Genomic DNA, 20,976 nt, shown 5'->3' on the forward strand with positions numbered 1-20,976 from the left:
CATGGGAAAGGCATTCCACCTCCACACAGGACAACTGACGGCACAGCACACAACAGTCACCACCAGCTCAGCTTCAGAAGAGTGGAAGGACTCAAGGAAGGGTCATTGATGAGGATTGTTCGGTCAGCTCAGGTGTGGGAAAATAGTCTTTTAGAGGTATCTGGGTCCTAAGCTGTTTTGAGCTTTTAAAGGCAACAGAACCTTTGACTGTGCTTGGTAACTGAATAGCAGCAAGTGTTCTCATTTTTCAAAACAACTATTTCCCACAGCCATTCCCAATTAATAGTCGAGCATCTCTGTTTTGAACTGAAGTTTCTGAAATGTCTTCAGAGGAAACCCCACATACTTCAGTCTAATTTGGAGGTTACTAGGAAATGGATACCAGTAGCCAGGTATTCTCTCCCTCCAAGGGGGGAATTATGGCTGATGCAAAGGCAAAAGAATGGGGAGGCACCAATTTGAGCTATAAAAGTAGATGCAAGCCAAAAAGTGCAGGAAAAATAGTTTTCAATGTAGAGACATTCCAACAAATGTTTTGCATCAGACATGCTGTGAACAAGCTGGCTCTTCCTCAGAGGGTTCATTTTAGTTATAACTGGAGAACTTGCCTTAGCTGGTAAAAGGTACTGTATTGCATAGATGCCAATTGGTCTCCAGTAACAAAACTGGGTGTTTCAGCTCTCAACCTTTTGAGGGAGTGCATCCAGAACGAGTTGAACACCACTGCACAGGTCACACAATTCACCAACAAAACCTCTGTCTTGACTGGACTAAGCTTCATTTTTTGGCCCATAAACTATCCCAGACAGATATAGCCAGGTACAGTGGTGCCTCGCAAGACGAAATTAATCCGTTCTGCGAGTCTCTTCGTCTTGCGGTTTTTTCGTCTTGCGAAGCATGGCTATTAGCGGCTTAGCGGCTATTAGAGGCTTAGCAGCTATTAACGGCTTAGCGGCTATTAACAGCTTAGCGGCTTGGCGGCTTTAAGAAAAAGGAAACAAACTCGCAAGAACTCACAAGACGTTTCGTCTTGCGAAGCAAGCCCATAGGGAAATTCGTCTTGCGGAACGACTCAAAAAACGGAAAACTCTTTCGTCTAGCGAGTTTTTCGTCTTGCGAGGCACCACTGTATCAAAAACTCCACACCAGGAAATATATGACTTAGCTAAATTGTTTAGCACAATTCATTATGTAAATTAAGACCTTCAAGTCATAAGCATTCCGGTTTCCACCAGGGAACACCATTGATGTAGATATCTAGGCTAGCTCTAAGTGAACGAACTGCCTCCATCTCAGGTGCAATGAAACCTTAATGATATTTGATTACTGATGGCTCAGATCATAAATACGGTAAATCACCAAGTGACTAACATACTAAAGATGCAACACAGAAATTTCATTTCTCTTAGCAATTCTACAGGCCCTACTGCGCCCTGCCATGCCCCAGTTTGCCTCGTGCACAATTTAGAGAACCACAGCTCAAAATTTTAGTCTACCATTCTAATCCTAAGAGAGTATTCATACAGGCTAATTATTTCAGCCACAGAGAAGTCATGTTGTATTCTTGCAAGGGCACAAGGCCTGCTTACAATTACATGCCTACAGTACATTGTGCAAATTTATGTCAGTGTGCATGCTGCACATCACGTCTGACCAGAATTGTGCCGATTTGTACTTTATGCTTTTGAGTATGTTTCATGGATAGTTCAATCAACAATCGTCTCTTCATGTTTTCTGTTTGATCAAACTGCTTTCATAATCATGAGCAGAAAATAAAGTTAAATATCGATTTTCACACAGATGGAAAGCCAAATCTAACTCCCAGGGTGTGAAGGAAGAAGAAGAGGAGGTAAAGAAGGCAGGGAAATGCAGAAAGAGACATATGACTCGAACAAGAAGTTCCACTGAAAAAGCTGAGAAAAGCTTCAAGCTTTTGTAGAAGGAACATTTAAGGAAATGACTTACACGAAACCAACAAAATTCCATTAGGAAAGAAAGCTCTTACCTGTTCAGTGCAAATGCATAATGAAACTTCACGTGATGATGCAAAGCCAAGTCAAAGGTTGGAAGTTTTTCTAATGTCTCTACCAGCTTCACAATAGAATCATAATCCTTCCAAGAAACAGAGTGAAAGGATTTATTTAAGTCATTATAGCAAGAAAGAGAAATAAGAGTAAACTTTCCTGGTGCACTTCTGACATGACAAAACGATTTAACAGTTGCACCTGAAGAGGCACAAGTTAAAGTGGATACTATAATCATAATGTTCTTCATTATCTAATGAAAGAGCTTTTACTCAACCATCCTCTTTCTGCTTCCATTCAACTGCCACCAACTTACTTCTGAGCAGACATGCATAAAATTGCACTGTTCATTTTAAAAACACTAATTTAAACCTGATGTCCCCAATGCAGCACCTACCAAGGCAACTTGCCCACCCTCCAAAAGGAGGGTTTGGGGGAGGGTTGCCTCCCTTTTAGTCTGTGTTATATTGGTTGGTAGGGTAGTAATAGATCTTGATGCCTTTTTGTGTGTTTGTGGGCTGGTTCTGAACATCACCAGTTTTTCTTTTGTGAAATGCATATTCTGTGGTGCCAGAATTCCAAATGTGCCCCTGAACTGAAAAAAATAATGGGCTGCAGGTGGTGATTGAATTAAGCATAATTAAGCCATATTTCTTTTTCATAGGAAAAGGGACTATTAATAGCAAATAACAAATGAGGTAAAATGAATAATTAAAGCTTTCTCTACACACAGGAATAGAAACTGACACAGGTATAATTAAGAAAGGTTATTCAAAGGGCAATTAACATAGGCTAGTTATCACCAATCCCCCCCCCCCCCCGTATTTATCAGGAAGTAATAAAAACAGACTGAATTTACAAGGAGGAAATGTTTCAGTTAAAAGGCACAAGAGCCTTTGAAAAGCTTCAATAATGCCTTGCAGGGGTTTCTAAGCACCATCACAGGAGCATGTGAACAAGTACATGAAGGACCATAGCTCCATTGCAGAGCACTCACTTTACATACAGAAGGTCCCAGCATCTCCAGATAGAGCTGGGAATATTCCTGGTTTGAAGCCCTGAAGAGCTACTGCCAATCAATGGGGGCAATATGGAGCAAGGCAGTATAAAGCAGCTTTCTATGTTGCACTGGGACTCCTGCAGCTTAATCTGACAGTAGTTCCTTGCATACTATCAGATGGCACTTCTGTAGGGTTAAACCCTCCCCCCATCCACTTTGTGAAGTGCTATAGCAAGAAAGGGGATCTAAGTCTGTATGAGAGAGCTTCCTATGTTGCACTGGGACTCCTTCAGCTTGCACTAAAAGTCCCAGCATAGGCATGGAATTTTCTCACATAATTTCTTTATAACCCAGCTACCAAACTTAACACAGTGTTCTCCAATATGCATAATATAATAGACTTTTTTAAAAGGAATTCAGAATCCTAGCCATTATACACCCACCCCTTTCCACAGGCCTAGGCATAGATGTACACAAAGTTGCCATGGCAACAAAGTTCTGTTTTAAAATCTGGCAACTGCATGAGTGCTTTCACTCTGCAGTGAGACATAAGTGCCAGTGAGCCATTTGTCCAGAGCTCCCCGCATGCGTCACCATGCTCTTTTCACTGGAAGCAGCAGCTGACCCAGATCCATTTACTGGTCAAGCATTTGCTCTGAGAATTTCCTGCAGCAGATATTAATTCCCTCTGTTTCTGATGTTCAGGTGTGTGTGCCACTCACTGCTCATGTAGTCAAAACCCATGTTCTGGAGCAGAGGTGTGGAACCCAAGGGCCACATTCCCTTCTGTGCAAGCTTCTGAGGGCCACATGCCCAATGGTAGGTGGGCTGAGAGACAAAAGTGTGCGGGCAAGCTAATGCAAAGTTTACTTTTGTGTGGTAGGCATTACCCAGGTTGTAGGACACATTTCAACCATGAAAAATTACCAGGGATGGGAAGCAAGGCCACTGAGGGGGTGTGGCCTGGAAAGTGTTGTAAGGGCAGATAAGAGCGGCCTGGAGGAATAAGGTTCTCCACTGCTGCTCTAGAGGGAAGTATTAGCAGGCTCAGGAAACCTACAAAGGTTTTACCTTTTTTATTTGTTAAATATCTATCTCCCCCACCCCACCAGGAATGCAAATGTCAAAATGATAAATCAATACAGACTTACAGTAGGAGAAAAACACCTTTTGGGAGGGGACCTTAATGGGGGCAAGCCTCCTCTGAAATAAGGGCCTTGTGTGTTTAGTTAGCCACGGAAAGCTGACTGACCAGGGGTGTGTGGAAAACTGGTTGGGAGGTGGAACTTGAATGAACTATCTGTGGAAGAAGGCACATCTGACTTCTAGGAACAGTGAACAGGAGCACCCCACAGAGTATGATTTTGTTATAATGGATATGTTAGTAGTGAGAAGAAATATGTCGGTGGAATAACAGGAGCAATACATTCAAATTAAACAATAGGATCCTACCTGAATATCTCTGTAAGACAACAACAAGTTTATCACAATGTCAGCAGACAGAAGCTCAATGTTATCCACCCGTTGTCGTATCCTGGCCAGTTCTGTGGCTAGTTCTTTTCCCGTGTATAAGTTACGTGCTTTTCGGATATCATTAAGAATTGACTCCCTGAAGTATTGACTAGAATGGAAAAGAAAACTATCAATTTCAGCCTGAATATTCAAGGACAGTTACTTTTCAGGTAGTCCCTTCAGCTTCTTGAGCTTTTGAAGAAGCTGAGGTAGGATTGTGGGTTCTCTCCAGTTTCAGCAATATCACAGCTGAGGTGCATTGTCCTTGCTATCAAACAGCTTGACCAGGAACAATGTCACTCCACCCAGGTCACTCCCAATACAAAGAATGCTCCTACACACAAGGTTGCACCTGACAAAGTTGTTCCATTTGCATAAATGCTTGTGCAATAAAACATCCCCACCATCTCCTGCCCATGCACACACCACTAATTTGTTCTGGGACTCTCCCCAACCCTAAAGTAGAATGGTGGGAAGTGTGTGGGGATGGAAGAAGAGTAAGAGGAAGTGCAATTGTACAAGCAGAAGTCATTGAATGAATGGGACAACTTCACTGTACAACCTAAGAACACAGAGATTATCATCCCTTGGATGCTACTACCATATGCTATACTTGTCTCACTGATTTCCCCCCTCTTGAAAGGCTTTCACATGTGAATTTGGCAGACGATTGCATTATCGTGAGGATCCTTACCTTGAGCTGGCCTGTGCCACCTTCAAAAGCTGAATGAAACGGTCAACCAAAGGTAAACATATTGGCCCGAGCAGAAGTTCAAAGCTGGGCTGCATCAGCTCAGTTAGTCCTTTCATAAAACTGCTGTCACAACAGTAGACTTTGTTATGGGGAGTTATCATATATGGTACGAATATGTAGTTGCCAGTGCACATCTGCAGGAGAAATAAAAATATACACTCTGTATAAATTATGACATGAGAATGCTTTATTAAAGCTAAACCATTGGACCCATTGAAATCAATGGACTTGAATAACATGTCAATTCATTTCAATAAGTCTGATCCGAGTATGACTTAGTTGGAAATAACCCAGTACAACCTATATTCAATGCTTTCCTGTTGATTACAGCAATTCCTTGGGGGGTTATCTGTCAAGGACCACATGCCAGTTGCAGTCAGGGCAAAAGCTAGCAGCTAGTGGGGCAAAGTCCGAAGAGGGCAATGCACAGCCCTTTCTCTCTCTCTCTCTCTTTCTTTCTTTCTTTCTTTCCATCATCTTTCTTTTATCTCTCTGTGTGTTTCTGTCCAGCTGGGAGCGGAGACAGGTTGGCTGAGAGCTGAGGGTCTCATAACATTAGACCAAAGCTTGCAGATGGCTCACATTTGCTTTAAAACAATTCAGGTTTGAGTTTGTAAGTAGTTAAAAAAAAAAAGGAAAGGATATTGTTTGCAAGCTCAGTGGTACACTTAACGATTACTATTTAACTTGCTATTATTTTGCATTTCCACACATGTGGATCTGCAAGGCCGCGGACAACAACAGAGCAATAAAACATTGCTAACCCAACAGCAAAAGCAAAACTAACCACAAGGATCACAAAGAGATCAACAAAACTGCCTTGAGGCGGGGGCTTGTTTGTTTGTTTCTTACAATCAAGCAGTATACAGTGGTACCTCAGGTTACATATGCTTCAGGTTACATACACTTCAGGTTACAGACTCCGCTAACCCAGAAATAGTGCTTCAGGTTAAGAACTTTGCTTCAGGATGAGAACAGAAATCGTGCTCCAGCGGCACGGCAGCAGCAGGAGGCCCCATTAGCTAAAGTGGTGCTTAAGAACAGTTTCAGGTTAAGAACGGACCTCCAGAACGAATTAAGTACTTACTGTATTTTTCACCCCATAGGACGCACCTAGTTTTTTGGGGGGGAAATAAAGAAAGGTGGGCTTCTAATGACTGAGTGAAGAAGTAGGTCCACGTGGTACGTTATTTACAATGGATGTTAATGCCATGTTCAGGTGTTTTGAGTATTCAGGCAAACCTCTGTATCTGTGAATTGGGGGCAGCACAGGTACTGATGCCAGCACTGCCCTCAACCTTCCTATGTCCTCAATTCCCAACCATCTCTATGTTCTGTGTGGAAGGCCTATAGGGGCTTCTACTCAAAGAAGCCCCCTGCACACCTTCATATAACAAAGAGAAGGCCAGGAACTGAGGGGGACGTGGGGTGGGGCTTGCATGTGCCCCTCTGTGCCCCCATTTACACTGTGAGTTTTCACATTTTAGAAATTATGGTTGAAGCTTCATTTTAGTGTCAGAGAGCTCAAGCAGAGTAAGATCAGTTTCTTAGTATATCTACGGTGGTGTCCTTATCAGTGTTATACTGCTGTAGGGAACGTTACAGGGAAATCTCAGAAGATATCTAGTTTCTGTTACTGAAATATGAACAACCCTAATGAGAACTTATAGCAAAAGACTGGAATTACAAAGTCCTGTTTCCTTAAGCCACATTGGGACTTATTTCCAAATAAAAAAGCTAGCAGTTGTATTATCTATATTCCCTCTCTGTGCAATAATCACAACTCCTCTTGGCTATAAAGATCCTGCCAGCTCTGGAGAAGCTATGACACGTTCATTATTGAGCCTGTCACCACTACACCACGACAAGGTGGTAATCTCACAGCATTCATTATTACGTCATCCAGTACTTATGCTTGGTTAGTGTGATAGCGAAATTGCCAATATTATTGTGGTGATGAGTCGGTGATGAATCAGTTCTCCTTTCTACAGCCCTTGCTGTGTCTCTTTCAGAGACCATCCATAATAACTGTATTGCGTAAGACTTATTGGGGAAAGTACTTCTCTGCAGGGTTTTCCTTTCAAACAGTTGTAACAGATGGCAAAATCTAGAGCATACTATTAAGCCCATTTCTCACATAATTTTCAGCAATCAAGTCAACATGTGCTAATATTGTGATTAATACAAATATACAGCAGAGAGTCCACTTTTACAAGGAGAAAAATAGACAGCTTGCTATCTAACTTGCTATCTAATAGGGATAAGATCAACACACATTTGCAGGATATTGAAATGTTGACAAACTTTCTCATCTTTCATTAGTGGAGCAATTCTCACAATTGTTTTGAGTGTGATAAGCTAGGGGTGAGGAACCTCGCCCACACTTGTATTTCATATAGCCCTTTGGATCCCCTTCCCACCAATTAGGTCTTCATCAGGGAGTCGCTAAGAGGGTTAAGAGCTTTGATGTGGTGAAATTACAAATACAGTGGTGCCTCGCAAGACGAAAAGAATCCGTTCTGGGAGTCTCTTCATCTAGCGGTTTTTTCGTCTTGCGAAGCAAGCCCATTGACGGATTAGCGGATTAGCGCTATTAGCGGCTTTTAGCGGCTTTTAGCGGCTTATCAGCTTATCAGATAAGCAGATAAGCGGCTTAGCGGCTTAGAAAAAGAGGGGGGAAAGGAAAAAAAAAACCGCAGGAACTCGCAAGACATTTTCGTCTTGCGAAGCAAGCCCATAGCAGATTCGTTTTGCGAAGCACCTCCAAAACGGAAAACTCTTTCGTCTAGCGAGTTTTCTGTCTTGCGAGGCATTCGTCTTGCGGGGCACCACTGTATCTGCTGCACGAAAATCAAAACAGAAAGGGCACAGTCCGAAGCAGACTTGCGTTTCTTGCAAATATGAAAACAGCAGTCCATACATTATGCAATTTCATGCATGCAATATTCAGGATGTGATTGCATTTTGAAGTTTGAGGCTTCAAATAACTGCAATGCTTGCAGTTCAGCTGTGTGCTGACCTTATTTGCAGCCTTCTGCTGGGTCCTTGGTGCCTTTTGCACAGTCATGATAAAGGCTGCTGAAGAGCTTTTTAAAAATTTAAACTACAAACCTTGCTTTTTTTTTATTTAAAAAAAACTCTCAAGGAGGTGAAACCTGAGTGGAATTACTAAGAATTAAAACATGACTTTGTTTCCACAGGAAATCGCTCTTGGTGTATGTGTTTTAAAGGTGCATGACTGCATGTCTAAAATGTGACCCTTGAACAGCTTCCACTAGGGCAGGGGTGTCCAACAGGTTAATCGGGATCAACAGGTTGATCCCCGGGAGGTTCAGGTCAATTGTGGGCTCCTTTTACTTTGCGTTGGCATAAGAGCATCCTGCCCCAGCCCCTCACCCAGGCTTTTCACACGATCAGTGGAACAATCTGTGAGGCAGATTGTTTCCTTAGCGATCTTTTGGTGAGCGACTTTTCCCCTTACCCCTTTACTCAATGTTGTACCCCCTCCCCAAAATGGGACTTTCCTCCCTAAAAAAAAGCTCAATAACTTTGACCTGATCCCCTCAAAAACAGCATGTTGTGCATATCTATTGTAACATGAATGGGGAACCTATGCTCTTCTAGCTCTTGTTGAACTCCAACTACCGTCATCCCTGGGAGTGATGGGACTTGGAGATCAGCAACATATGAATATGGCAGGTTACTCTACTTTGCATTAGAGAGATTTATGACAGGCGTCCAGAGGATGCCAGTTTAACCTGTTCATGTGAGATAGAGTATATTAAGGTGTCAACAGCACAAAACATTTCAATATCGAAAGACCTGCCTGCATAATGGAAACATCCAGAAGCCTCCTGTGTCTTGTTTCTAAAATATAATCTCTTTGAAACACATTTCCGGTTCCTGATGTAGCCACAAAATATATAGAATAAAAACAAAAATATCCTGCCCATCTCCCCTACTATTCCTCCTTTGCATGATTGCAGCTGTCTATAAAGTGTTTTGGGAATGCACTCACCCAATGAGTCCCGCCAGTCAAAGTCTTATAGAAGGACTGCTCCTCACACAACGGGGCTCCCCTCCCTTTCTCCCCAATACTGGCTAGGTGAAGGGGTTGAGAGATCCCCCTGAACATCACACAAGGGGGGGGAGAAGGAGGACTGTTCCATCTGACAAACAGAACAGTTTAGATAATTGTGATGCCAACCAAAGGAGAAAACCCACAAGGCCAGCTTCCTTCCTCCTAACAGGTTCCAACAGTTTGAGGCAAATATGAAAGAAAACCATATTCGGCTGACAAATGGTTATTCTGAAAAGCTGAGGAACAAGTGTTTCCCTGTTGTTGTTGTTGTTTGTTTGTTTGATAAAATTTATACACCACTTGATTGTAAAAACAAAAAACCCCAAAGTGGTTTACAGAAAAGTAAAACAATAAAAGTTAACACCCATGCTTACAAACATACAAAAGTTAAAAATTAAAACAGATTAAAATTGCCATTGCTAGAACCCCTTTTCACCACTCTTCTCATTGAAAGCAGAACCACTCTCCACAATCCTATATGGTTTTGTGCACTATTTTAAAGCAGCCTGCGAGCAATTCTTCTGCCACGTTCCCAAATTAACTTGACTTTCCACATTCTGCTCCAACAACAAATTGCTGAATCCTAAAAAGACTAAAGACAAGCCTTAGGCTAGGTGAGCAGTCAACAGTTGTATAGTTAGAGGTCCACCTCTGAATCTCAGAAGTTGAGGGACAAATGGCAACAACCTGCTTGTGGCTTCCTGGAAGCATCTGATGTTTGGATTACAACCATAAGAAACCAAATGCTAGACTATATGAGCCTCTAGTCTGATCATAAGAGCTTTCCTTGTGTCATGAGGATGTTGTATGGGAATTGTGGGCTAAATGCAGTTTATCAGTCCTGGGCATTTGTAAAAGCAGGAAGCTTATCTATCTGTACAGTTTCCAAAAGCAGGAAAAGGAAAGCAACTTGCTTAAAATCAAGCCAAAGGGAAGAAATAAGAGTAGGAATGAGAGAAGGGAATGCATGGGGGTAAGAATCAAGGAAGTTTGCTTGTGTGAAGGGAAAAGAGACAAATTGTAGAAAACCTGGTAAAGACAATGTGAAATGGTAAACATGGCACTAGCAACAGGTTAATTAATGTGATTTCTAGTATTTGCTGCTGGAAATTCAGGCATTTTGACCTAAGTAACAGAGATATATGGAATAGGTGTATCAGAGAAAACTGAGTGGCATACTTTTAAACCTTCAGCTAAGTCACAGGGCAATTCATACCACAATTTACTATTTTTGAAAAACATACTTACATTATTCTTCTGGCAAATAATTTCCTATAAAGAAAAAAAGATAGATATCAGTTGTATAAATTGCAGATGATAACTAATACAGAACTTTGGACCTGAATGCCATTATGCTTGTCCTTGGAATTTTGCATTTATTTTATGGGATTCCACTGCCTAGGGAGAAATTCCCTTTGTATTGAATGCAAGAGGTACAGTTACTGAACCTTCTCTTGTGCCTTTAACAGTAGCCTAGACCACAGAGATTAAAAAGTGACACTTTCCCTAACATGAAGATAAAAGGGACAGGAAAAGATTCACCATTCTGGTTTATGGACTGGTGGTGACTTGAAGGCAGGCTTTTTCAATGTTAGCACCAGCGTCTGACATATGAGAGCCCCCATCTGTACTGGCATTCCACTGTTATTTGAAGGCACACCTGTTTACAAAGGCATTCTCTTGACCTAAGTCTCCTGTTTTAACTGCCGTGCTGTTTTCATGGAATGGTCTTACTCTACGTTTTAAATGCTGTACATTTTAACCATGTTATGTAATGTAATTTTATAATGTAATTTTATAAACCATTCATTATAAACCATTTTATAATGTAATTTTATAAACCATTCAGAAGCCTTTTTTGGCATTAAGTTGATCGATCTGATTAATAAGGCTACATGTCAGACTGTTGTTGAATGTGCAGAAGTAAAGAATTGTGGCAACCTTAGATACAAAACTGGGCAAATGTTACCAATTCCTGTTAGCAAGATAGCAGTTGAATTTGCAACAATATGCCAACCAAGGTTATTTGTTAATAAATCCATTACAATGTCCATTCTGAAGATTTGCGCCGGCACAGCTACTTGACAACTATTTTTATCCAATATATTAAATACTAGTTGCTATTATTGGGAAATTCATATTCATCAGTTATCATTATGCATATCTTGCTGTGCTGTCAGTTGCCATGGACACGCCTTTGAATTGACTGCAAGGAAGGACTTAAAAACATCCAGACGCTCCACACTATTTCTGAATGACACAACAGAAGGGATGTGAGGAAACCACAGGTTAGCTACATAACTTCATCTGTTCGAAAGTCCAATCAGCTTAGTATTTGTAGGCCTGAAGTAAGATAAGGTATATGGTTGTGAAGGGAAGAGTTGTGGTTAGAACTGATTTTGTTCACTTTTATTTAAACAGTTCTATCCCACCTACTTCCCAGACAAATCAAGACAGCTAACAAACCAAAATACAGGAGTAATATTTCAAACACAGTGGTAGCTCTAGATACGAACGGGATCCGTTCCGGAGCCCCGTTCGCATCTAGAAGTAAACGTAACTAGCAATGGCACATCTGCGCACACACGTGTTGCTTTTCGCCGCTTCTGCGCATGCGCGTGACATCATTTTGAGCATCTGCACATGCGGCGAAACCCGGAATAATGCGCTCCGTTACTTCCGGGTTGCCGAGGAGCGCAACTCGAACACGCTCAACTCGAAGCGTATTCAACCCGAGGTATGACTGTACAGAAAAATCAACAAGGAAAACCCACTCATAACAACCAACAATCCCCCTCCTCACACCCACCCACAAACACCCCAGTAATAAATCCAACACAACCAAGCCCCAAAGTCCTTTTCAGAAAGTCAAATCTTTACCGGCAGCCTGATACACCTCAGAATCCCATACTGATTCAATTCTGTGTTTGATGCTCCTATATATCACAAGGTGTATGTATGTTTACATATATTTGCATCAGCTGCTGTTTCAGTTTTGTTTTTTGACCACAGGTTTCTGAAACAGGAAGTGAGACCAGTTGTGGGGTGCGGGGAGGGGGTGGAATGGGAGAACCAGCTGTGGGGTAGTAACCAGTGTCTCAACCATTACTTCCTGCAATTCCAACAACTGAATGCCATACGCTGTCAAATTAAGTCAACTACCTGTAGTAAGGCTAATGCGGAATGCATTGTGCAGGATCAGACCCCCATGGGCTCAGATAGTACAAGCACTCTCATCACACCCAGGCTTGCCCTCCATGGTTCTGTAGTTTTAATTTGCTAGGGTAGTACGATGAGGTTGATACTAGGAAAAACTCCCTAACTGTAATTACAGTGCAACAATGAATTGTTCTGTCTAGGGAAGTACTGCTATTTTCTCCCTTGAATTTACCAGCATATACTGGATGGGCATCCGTTCTGGATGCTTTAGGATATCCTGTCACAGGAATGACATACTGGGTTCCTTCCAACTCTGTGGGTATGTCTGAACTAGAGTCTCTGTGGGCTAGTTAATTTCAATTTTTTATTTGTTCTTCAACATGTCCCACCCGTCAGTTCTTGCCGCTCTGCCCTTTGAACATTTAAGGTGCAAAGAGCAACAGGGAATCAATGCGGGCAAAAAGAGCGGGACAGGTGGGCGGACAGGCGAAGGAGGAATACAAGAATTTTAAAACATTACTTTAATGCAACAGGAAAATTAGCCACGGTGGAGTGAAGTAGACGTGGAATACCTTTTGGGCGTTTACTGCGATTTCCAAAACCTCTGTTCCAGGTTTCTTTCACACTGAGCTTTGAAGCAGTTTGACAGAAAGCAAGAGTAATTGGAAAGACATTTTGTGGTTCCCTTAGCATAGTATTTTTTATTTGTAAATGACTACCCTGTGAGGTAGGCTAAGCCAAGAGGCAGTGACTGGCCCAAGGTCACCCAGTGAGCTTCATGGCCAAATAGGGATTTGAAACCTGGTTTCCCAGGTCCTAGTCCAGCACTCTAACTACCACACCACACTGACCCTGTATGTTTGGCATCTGATTGTGTTTTCCTTTCCAGCTGTTAAGAAATCATGATGACAAATAAAACTGGGAACTGAGTAAGCATATAGAAGTCAATGCAATAAGACATTTCTCTGAAATTCTCAGGTCCCCTCCCACTTCAATCTTTTCAAGCTACAAGAGCATCACTTACCTTCAATGACTGCAGAGAGTCTGCATTTGTATCACAGTAGAGGATAATATTATTGGCCATGCTGAAACTCTCTCGGACTCCCAGGTGATAGAAGAGGGAGGGCTGGCGGAAAGCATCACTCATCTCCACCACTGCAATATCTGCAAGGAAAAGTGAAAAATATGCTTGTCAATCTTAGTTTTAAAGTTCCAGCACTGCAAATATATTTTTAATTAACCTGATGGCTTTTCTCAGCAACCATCAAAGGTAGCTGCTGTCCTGGAGAACAGAAGTTGCTTTTAAAGCCAATTCCAAAACCAGTAACTAGAAAATGAACTACAGTGATGAAATGAAAAAGAACTTGCAACATTTTTGTTGTTGCAAGTTCGTTGCAAGTTCTTTTTCATTTCATCACTGAGTTCATTTTCTAATTACTGGTTTTGGAATTTTCCATTTCGGGGTTCCGGAGTGAAGTGGGGTGAGCGGCGCGGTGCTGCGAACTGATTGCTACTTTCACGGAGTGAAGCCGCACAGCCATTGCCGGAGAGCGCTGACTTTTTCCTGTGGACAATTGGATTTAAAACAAGTACCCGTGAGTAGAAACGGAAAATTGGATCAAGAAATATCCTAATTTGGCACCGAAGTGGTTCAAACAGGAAGTCCGCCTTCCGCTTTTTGTACATAGACTGAAGCAAAAACCTTGTAAGCTAAAGTCTGGAAAGTTGTTTAAAAAGTCTAAATTTCCTTCATTTATAACCACTAAAACCCCCTTGGAAGCAGGAGAAAGGGGGGGGGGAATCTTTGTTTAAGCCTGCAGGAGAGGGAGTGAAGAAAGATAAGTTTCCACCGTCTCAAACCTGGGAACGGGGGGTCAGAGACAGAAATTGTTGGAGAGGTTCATTGACTGTGAATGGAATACTTTGACAGATAGCTAAAGAAGAGAAATAAACTGATTCCAATGTTGCCTTTTGCATTCTAAAGAAACAAAATATCTGAAAAATGAAAATAATTTTCCTTTGTTGGACTTGCCTTAAAAAGATGGATACAAATAGAAATTGTCTCCTCTAGAGGGAGCTTGTTAAATTGTTGCTGCAGTCTACTTGAGGACTCTACAGCTGTGAGATTAAGATCGTGGGACCAGTCCTTTTGACCTCGAATAAAAATGAGTTGGGAGGAAGTTTTGGTGCTTGCTTTATGCAAGACAAGTGCTTTGTTGGAACAGATGCATGAGAGGATGGATCTGATGAATGAGAAAACGGATTTGATGACTGTTGTGGTCAATAACTGTGGACAAACAGGGAATACTGAATCAGAAACCATTCAGGGACCAACTCAGGAACCTGTATTGATTGGGCAAGTGCAGAAGATAATGGAGGAGGTTGCGGTTGCACCTCAAATAATACAAATGGAGAGATCCGAGGCCCTGCAGGAGTATAAGCCGCTGTTTTTGAAGATTGAAGTTGGAGTGGGCCAGGGGGAGTCTGGAGCTGAGGAGGTTCTTAACTTCGGAGGGACTTTGAAATATGCTCTTAAATATTTTTTGGATTACATTGATGACTGTGGGGAGTGGGACTGTGGGGAATGGGCTGGTTTGATGAAGGGAGATGGAGATAATTTTGGGCTGGAACCTCCCAGAGACCTACTCCTCAATTAGAAAGGAAGGAAATTAAGAAAGAGACCAACAAAAGACAAGGAAAAGTGCAGGTATAAACAAGAAGAAGAAGATCTGCAGAAGGGACATGGAAGAGACTTAAGAGCCTCGGACATAAGATTACCAGGTTGATGGACTAGATGGAATGGACAGTAAGGACTGACATGACCCGAGACCAGGAAGAAGAGACGCTGGATGAAGACTGGAAGAAAATTTATAAAGAAAAATTTTTATTTAGGGTTTTAGCCTAAAATTAATGAATATTAGGGAAAATGTTGGAATGAAACTATATGGCTTTAGTAGAAATGATATAAGGAGTTATGTATAATTGAGTATTAAGTTTCAAGCTCTAAGGTATTTTACGGTAAGATAAGGTTAAATAAATTAAGGCAATTTGAATAACAGAATATGGGGAAAGATGGAAAGGATTTGTTGAGTTAATTAATAGGTTAAATTGTTAAGATAAATTATTCAATAAAAATTGAGAAAGATGGAAAGAATTTGCTGAAATAACTAATTAAACTAGAATACAAAAAGGGAGGTGTGAGGAGGTCAATGAAACAAGCAAATGGAAGTTAAAGATATGTAACATGGGATTTGTGTCTTTTTCTTCTTTTTTATCTTTTTGCTGTATTGTTGTATTGGTTTCTATGCTTTGTCTTTTTTTCTTCTTTTTTATGTATTGTAGTGTTGTTTCCTATTTTTTCTTTTTTTCTGTAATTCTGAAACTTTTAATAAATATTATTTTTTTTAATAAAAGAAGAACTTGCAACATTTTTTTGCTATGGAACAACAGATCTAAGCTTTTGTTCCAAGAAGGCTGTACTTTAAGGGGAAATGGCAGAAGAGGAGGGATTTCCTCTTTGAAATAACTAAATAACTGAATCTTGAGGACTCTTCTAGTAGTGGTTCCTCATTGCAGCACCGGCAGCACATCTGGGAGCTATGGACAGTTCTAATATTTTGCATTTATGGGTTCCACCTTTAAAGTGTTCTCATACAACAGGGAAGCATTATGCGGCTTTTATAACTTTCCTTTAACAGAGCCATTAGATTCCTGGCTGTTCACAGGATTTCGCTCCATGGTCTACCAGATTCCACGTAATGCTTCCACATAAAATAAAGTCAAATCATTTTTTTAAAAGTTGTTCCACATCACCTCATCTACCAAAGAACCCTGTGCATTAAAGAAGATTTTGGGATATGCCATAAGGTGTGCAGACAGTTCACATACAGAACTGGCCTGGCTTCCTGGGCATCATCCTTCCGATGAAAAAAGAGTAAAACCTTAGAACGAACACTCTGTGCAATTTCACATTACAGGGAACGATCAATGATAGAGGCAAATCATATTTCAGAAAAACTTGTCTCCCTTTGAATAACTTTCAATGAGTTTCAAAATTTACCAGAACACTGTCTGATATACCAATATACAATCCCCCCCCCCCTTGCTCAGAACATTTTTGTGATTGGTTACTTGCAAGTTCTCATCCTGGAGAACTGAAATGTTTCTTGGATTAGATATTTATAAATTAAACATCCTAGAACTCTGGAACCCTTTAGCCATCCTCCTCTCCTTTGGTGATCTGATAATTTACACCATCCATACAGTGTAATATGTAGGAGTAATGATAAGGAGACATATTCATCACTTTAGAGTCATGATTTGTATCCTTGCTTAAAGTTTACAACTTATTTATGAAGAGCTGCTGTCAGGGCTGGAGTCAAGAGCAGGTCAGAAAGCAAGAAGCAGAGTTTGGCAGGGAAGTTAACTCTTTATTAAAAGAAACAGCATACAACTCAGCAACACTTCCCAGCAAGTACTGCCCCTATGGAGCAGTGGCCAGGACTGATGGTCCCTGCCTTCAACCCCCTCTAAGGCCCCTCCTCTGCCAGATGTTTCCGAAGCAGTCTCAAACCGCTGTAGGGGTACCTTTAATCTCTGCTCCACTCTATGCATCATCCCGTATGGCCTTGATACAAAGGGTGAGGGGAGCTTGTTGCGGTTTACAACACCTGGGAGACAGACTCCTGGGATTATTCTGCAGCCTCTGGGCACCCCTTCTCTGCTTCAGCCTCTGAGGCTGAACTACTCCCTGTCATAGGCTCTCCTTGCTCACTAAATCCCATTGCCTCTTCAGCATCCAATAACTCCCTCCACTCCTTGCCCTCTGACCTCTTGTTAGTGTCCCACCACCAATCTTCTGGCTTTGAGTCTTCCTCCTCTGGGGTGTCCCTTGGGAGTTCCCTGGCCGGTGCCTCCCACCACTCCTTGTCATCCAGCTAATCCCTCCTAGTTACATAAATTTCAGAAAGCTGAATTAAATGCAAGATTCCACATCTCAAAAGCAACAAACTATTCCAGAGGTATCTTTTATCAGAGAAAGTAACTATAGATCAGGGGTAGGCAACCTAAGGCCCTGGGGCCGGATGCAGCCCAATCGCCTTCTCAATCTGGCCCGCAGACGGTCCGGGAATCAGTGTGTTTTTACATGAATAGAATGTGTCCTTTTTTAAAAAAATTAAAATATGCATCTCTGGTTATTTGTGGGGCATAGGAATTCGTTCATATTTTTTTCCAAAATATAGTCCAGCCCACCACATGGTCTGAGAGACAGTGGACTGGCCCACAGTTGAAAAAGGTTGCTGACCCCTGCTATAGATAGAAGTCTTCCTACTTCTGCCTCCACAGTAGCTTCTGAATACAAGTTGTTGAAAACTGCGGGAAGGAAGAGTGTTCTTATGCTTGGGTCCTGCTTCTGGGCTTCCCATGGGCATCTGGTTGGCCACTGTGAGGACAGGATGCTGGACCAAATGGGCTACTGGCCTGATCCAGCAGGCTCACCTTGTGTTCTTATACTATATGTATTGTATTTCTCTTTACATTGTAGTAATTACTTCTAAATCTGCATTTGCTTTTTTCGTGATACGTGTTCTCCTTTTTGGCAAGGCGTAAGTGGTGTCTCTAGCTGCACTCCTATCAGTCTATCAGCTTCACCAGAAGTGAATTAACAAAGAACAACTTTAGAAGTATCTTGGATTCTCTTGTGTGGCCACACTCACGTTACAGGACTGGTTGGTTTTAAAACAGTGAAAGGTGTTGTCTCTGGGTAGGCTATCTACCACAAACCTGTACTATCCGTTAACATTTACTGCATAAGCCTCAGTGCCATAATTCTCCCTAGTAACATAGCTAGCTTTGTGTTAAAGCAAGCAATCTTCTGCTCCTACAGCATCATAAAAAGGCAACATAGAAGATGTGTCTTTTCTCGTGAACATGCCATCTGTCTTTCTCACCCACAACACTTCCTTCCCCTAACCATTCAGTAAATTGTGCTGATTTTTCAAAGGAAAAAAGTGGGGGAGAATCTGTAAAGAGTTTCTCAGAATCTAATAAGCAAATGGATATTTTCAGTTGTTAAAAATAGAGCAATATTTTGTTTTCAACACTATTTCTATCTATAAAGTTATAGACGCTTCTACTGACAATTCAAGAGTAGAAAGTAAAGTGTTGTTAGTAATACTTGTTAGATTAATTATTTTTTAAAAAATAACCCTCAAACATTTAATTGACTGAAGAGTGCACCCTAATAACCAGTCAGTAGATCATCTATACCTTTTTAATACCAGGGCTTATAAAAACTGCAGATGGCAAACACTAAGAGGCATCTCCCCTGTTCTCCCACATAGGATGGATCTTCTAGGATGATCTGACACAACACATGAACACATCATTTGAAAACTGTATTTCTTGCTTCAGAAATGTTGTTTTTAACCATACACAAATTTAATTACCGGTAATGGGTTAATTTAAAAAACTCATGTAACCTAAACTTTATGTTCATTTGTACGCACAGCTTGTATCCACCAAGAGCCATGCATTCAGTATTGTGGGCCCAATTCTGTGCAACTGCCTCCCAACTGAGATCAGGCAGACCCTCTCCCTGTTGAACTTCACCTAGTGAAGTCCTATTTCATCAGGCATTTAAGTACGGTTTCTTATTTTTCTAGTTAGTTTTAACTGGTTTTATCTTTGTAGTGTCTTTTTAACCTGACTTTACACCATGCACAGACTAAGGTGTTAAGCAGTATTTAAATTGTTGAAATAAATAAATAAACAAATAAATAAATATAACTAAGGTAAGCAAGAGCCTGGGGTATAACAGTTGGTAGAGCATAAGACTCTTAATCTCAGAGTAGTGGTTCAAACCCCACATTGGGCAAAATATTCCTTCACTGCATGTTGATTATTATTTTCTGTTGCCTTTTGTAGCGTTCTGCCTTAAATGATGTATTTTTTCATTGTTAACCACCATGGGGTTCTGTGAGAGGAAGGGGTAGGTTATAAGAAACAAGGAGACTGGCTTCATTCTGGCTTAAGGTTTTAGTCTTTTGTATAGACACTGTGAACAATTCTATGCATCTTTACTCAGAGTTAAGTTACAGTGGGCCCAGTAAAGATTATTTGTAGGTAGATGTTCATGAGATAGAAGCCCACGTCTCTTAGGAGATAATACCACAATCATGAATAATTCTGTGTTTTGTTTTTACAGCAGTCTTGTAAATAAAAACTCCGAGGAAGATCACATAAATTCCCTCAAGCTCTCTCAGATGAGAGGATGTACTTCACAGCAAAATAAATAAATAAATAAAAATCATTAAATTGTGGAACTCACTACCACAAACTGTAGGGGTACAAGACAAATTCATGGAGGAGCAAGCTATCAATGGCTACTAGCCCTGACAGCTGTATACCACCTCCAGTATTGGAGGCAGCATGCCTCTGAATGCTAGTTGTTGGGGAAGACAAGTGGGGACGGGACTGTTGCATTCATGTCCTGCTTGTGGATTTCTCATACTGGTTGGCCACTGTGAGAACAGGATGCTGGACTAGATAGGCCTTTGGTCTGGGGACTTATGTTCTTAAATATGCCTTGAATGGATTTCAGAACATAAAGCTTACAGCCCAATTCTATGCACCAATGACCACTGTTTTCTATCATATTATAATATGATAAACGCTGTAGTAAGAAGGGTGAACACCCACTATGACGAACTTTGCACTTAGCTTAAATCAATACTATTAATCACTAAGGTGAATTACCGAAGTTGAAGTGCTCTCATTGTTCTTTGTCATGTAAGCAGCCCAAGAACCAAATGATTACTTCCCATTTAACTATACACTCCTGTTTGCCTCCTAAGGGATTTCATTTAATTTCATACAGGACAAATGAACTGGATCTATAAATGAGCCAGACCAATTTCCAATTGAGCTACATCATGGATTTTCTGGTAGTATTGATAGGACAGCGTCTCATGCTAACGCAATCAAATATTTCTCCACTTTCCCTCTAGTTGGGCTCTGTGGTGAAAGGTGATTAGCAGAACATTAGCCCCTTGAAACTGAAAGGGGGCTAATGATGCATTTCTTTCACTGTAGTCCTTTAGCAAACACAATAAATCTGTTACCCATTTGTGGTATACCAAGCACATCAAACGGTTTGATAAAAGAGCAGAATAGATAGAGACAAGAAGACAAAAGTAACAGCTGTATGTCTATTAAGTTCCATTTCCACCAACACCCATCATTAAAACAAACAGGCAACAGCTTTATCAATCGTAGTGATGTCTAGAGTTGAAGCAACTACACCTGAAACAGAAAGAAATGAGATACTAAACAGCTTGCCTAATTCACTGCCTACTGGGCTCTACATACTTCACAAGGTCAAATGTGAGCAATGATTAACAAACCTAAATACTAGACCTTCACATGGCCTATCAGATATACTGAC

At 41.2% G+C, this 20,976-nt stretch overlaps 1 protein-coding gene across 4 annotated transcripts in view; it reads right to left on the minus strand.

The window, feature by feature from the left end:
• MAP3K5 (mitogen-activated protein kinase kinase kinase 5) overlaps positions 1-20,976 on the minus strand; it is a 100,433-nt gene that overhangs the window by 54,512 nt on the left and 24,945 nt on the right. For all 4 annotated transcript variants that reach the window (XR_013984340.1, XR_013984341.1, XM_080999503.1 and 1 more), the window contains exons 2-6: positions 13,555-13,694; positions 10,620-10,643; positions 5,231-5,424; positions 4,477-4,645; positions 2,006-2,112 (exon numbers count right to left, since the gene is read on the minus strand). Coding sequence is in view for 2 of the 4 variants with exons in the window: in XM_080999503.1 (XP_080855629.1) it covers positions 2,006-2,112; positions 4,477-4,645; positions 5,231-5,424; positions 10,620-10,643; positions 13,555-13,694 (634 nt within the window). In the remaining 2 variants the exon portion in view is untranslated. The remainder of the gene's footprint in view (positions 1-2,005; positions 2,113-4,476; positions 4,646-5,230; positions 5,425-10,619; positions 10,644-13,554; positions 13,695-20,976) is intronic.

The sequence above is a fragment of the Podarcis pityusensis genome (assembly GCF_964106645.2).
Source record: "Podarcis pityusensis genome assembly, chromosome: 3".
Taxonomy (NCBI): Eukaryota; Metazoa; Chordata; class Lepidosauria; order Squamata; family Lacertidae; genus Podarcis; species Podarcis pityusensis.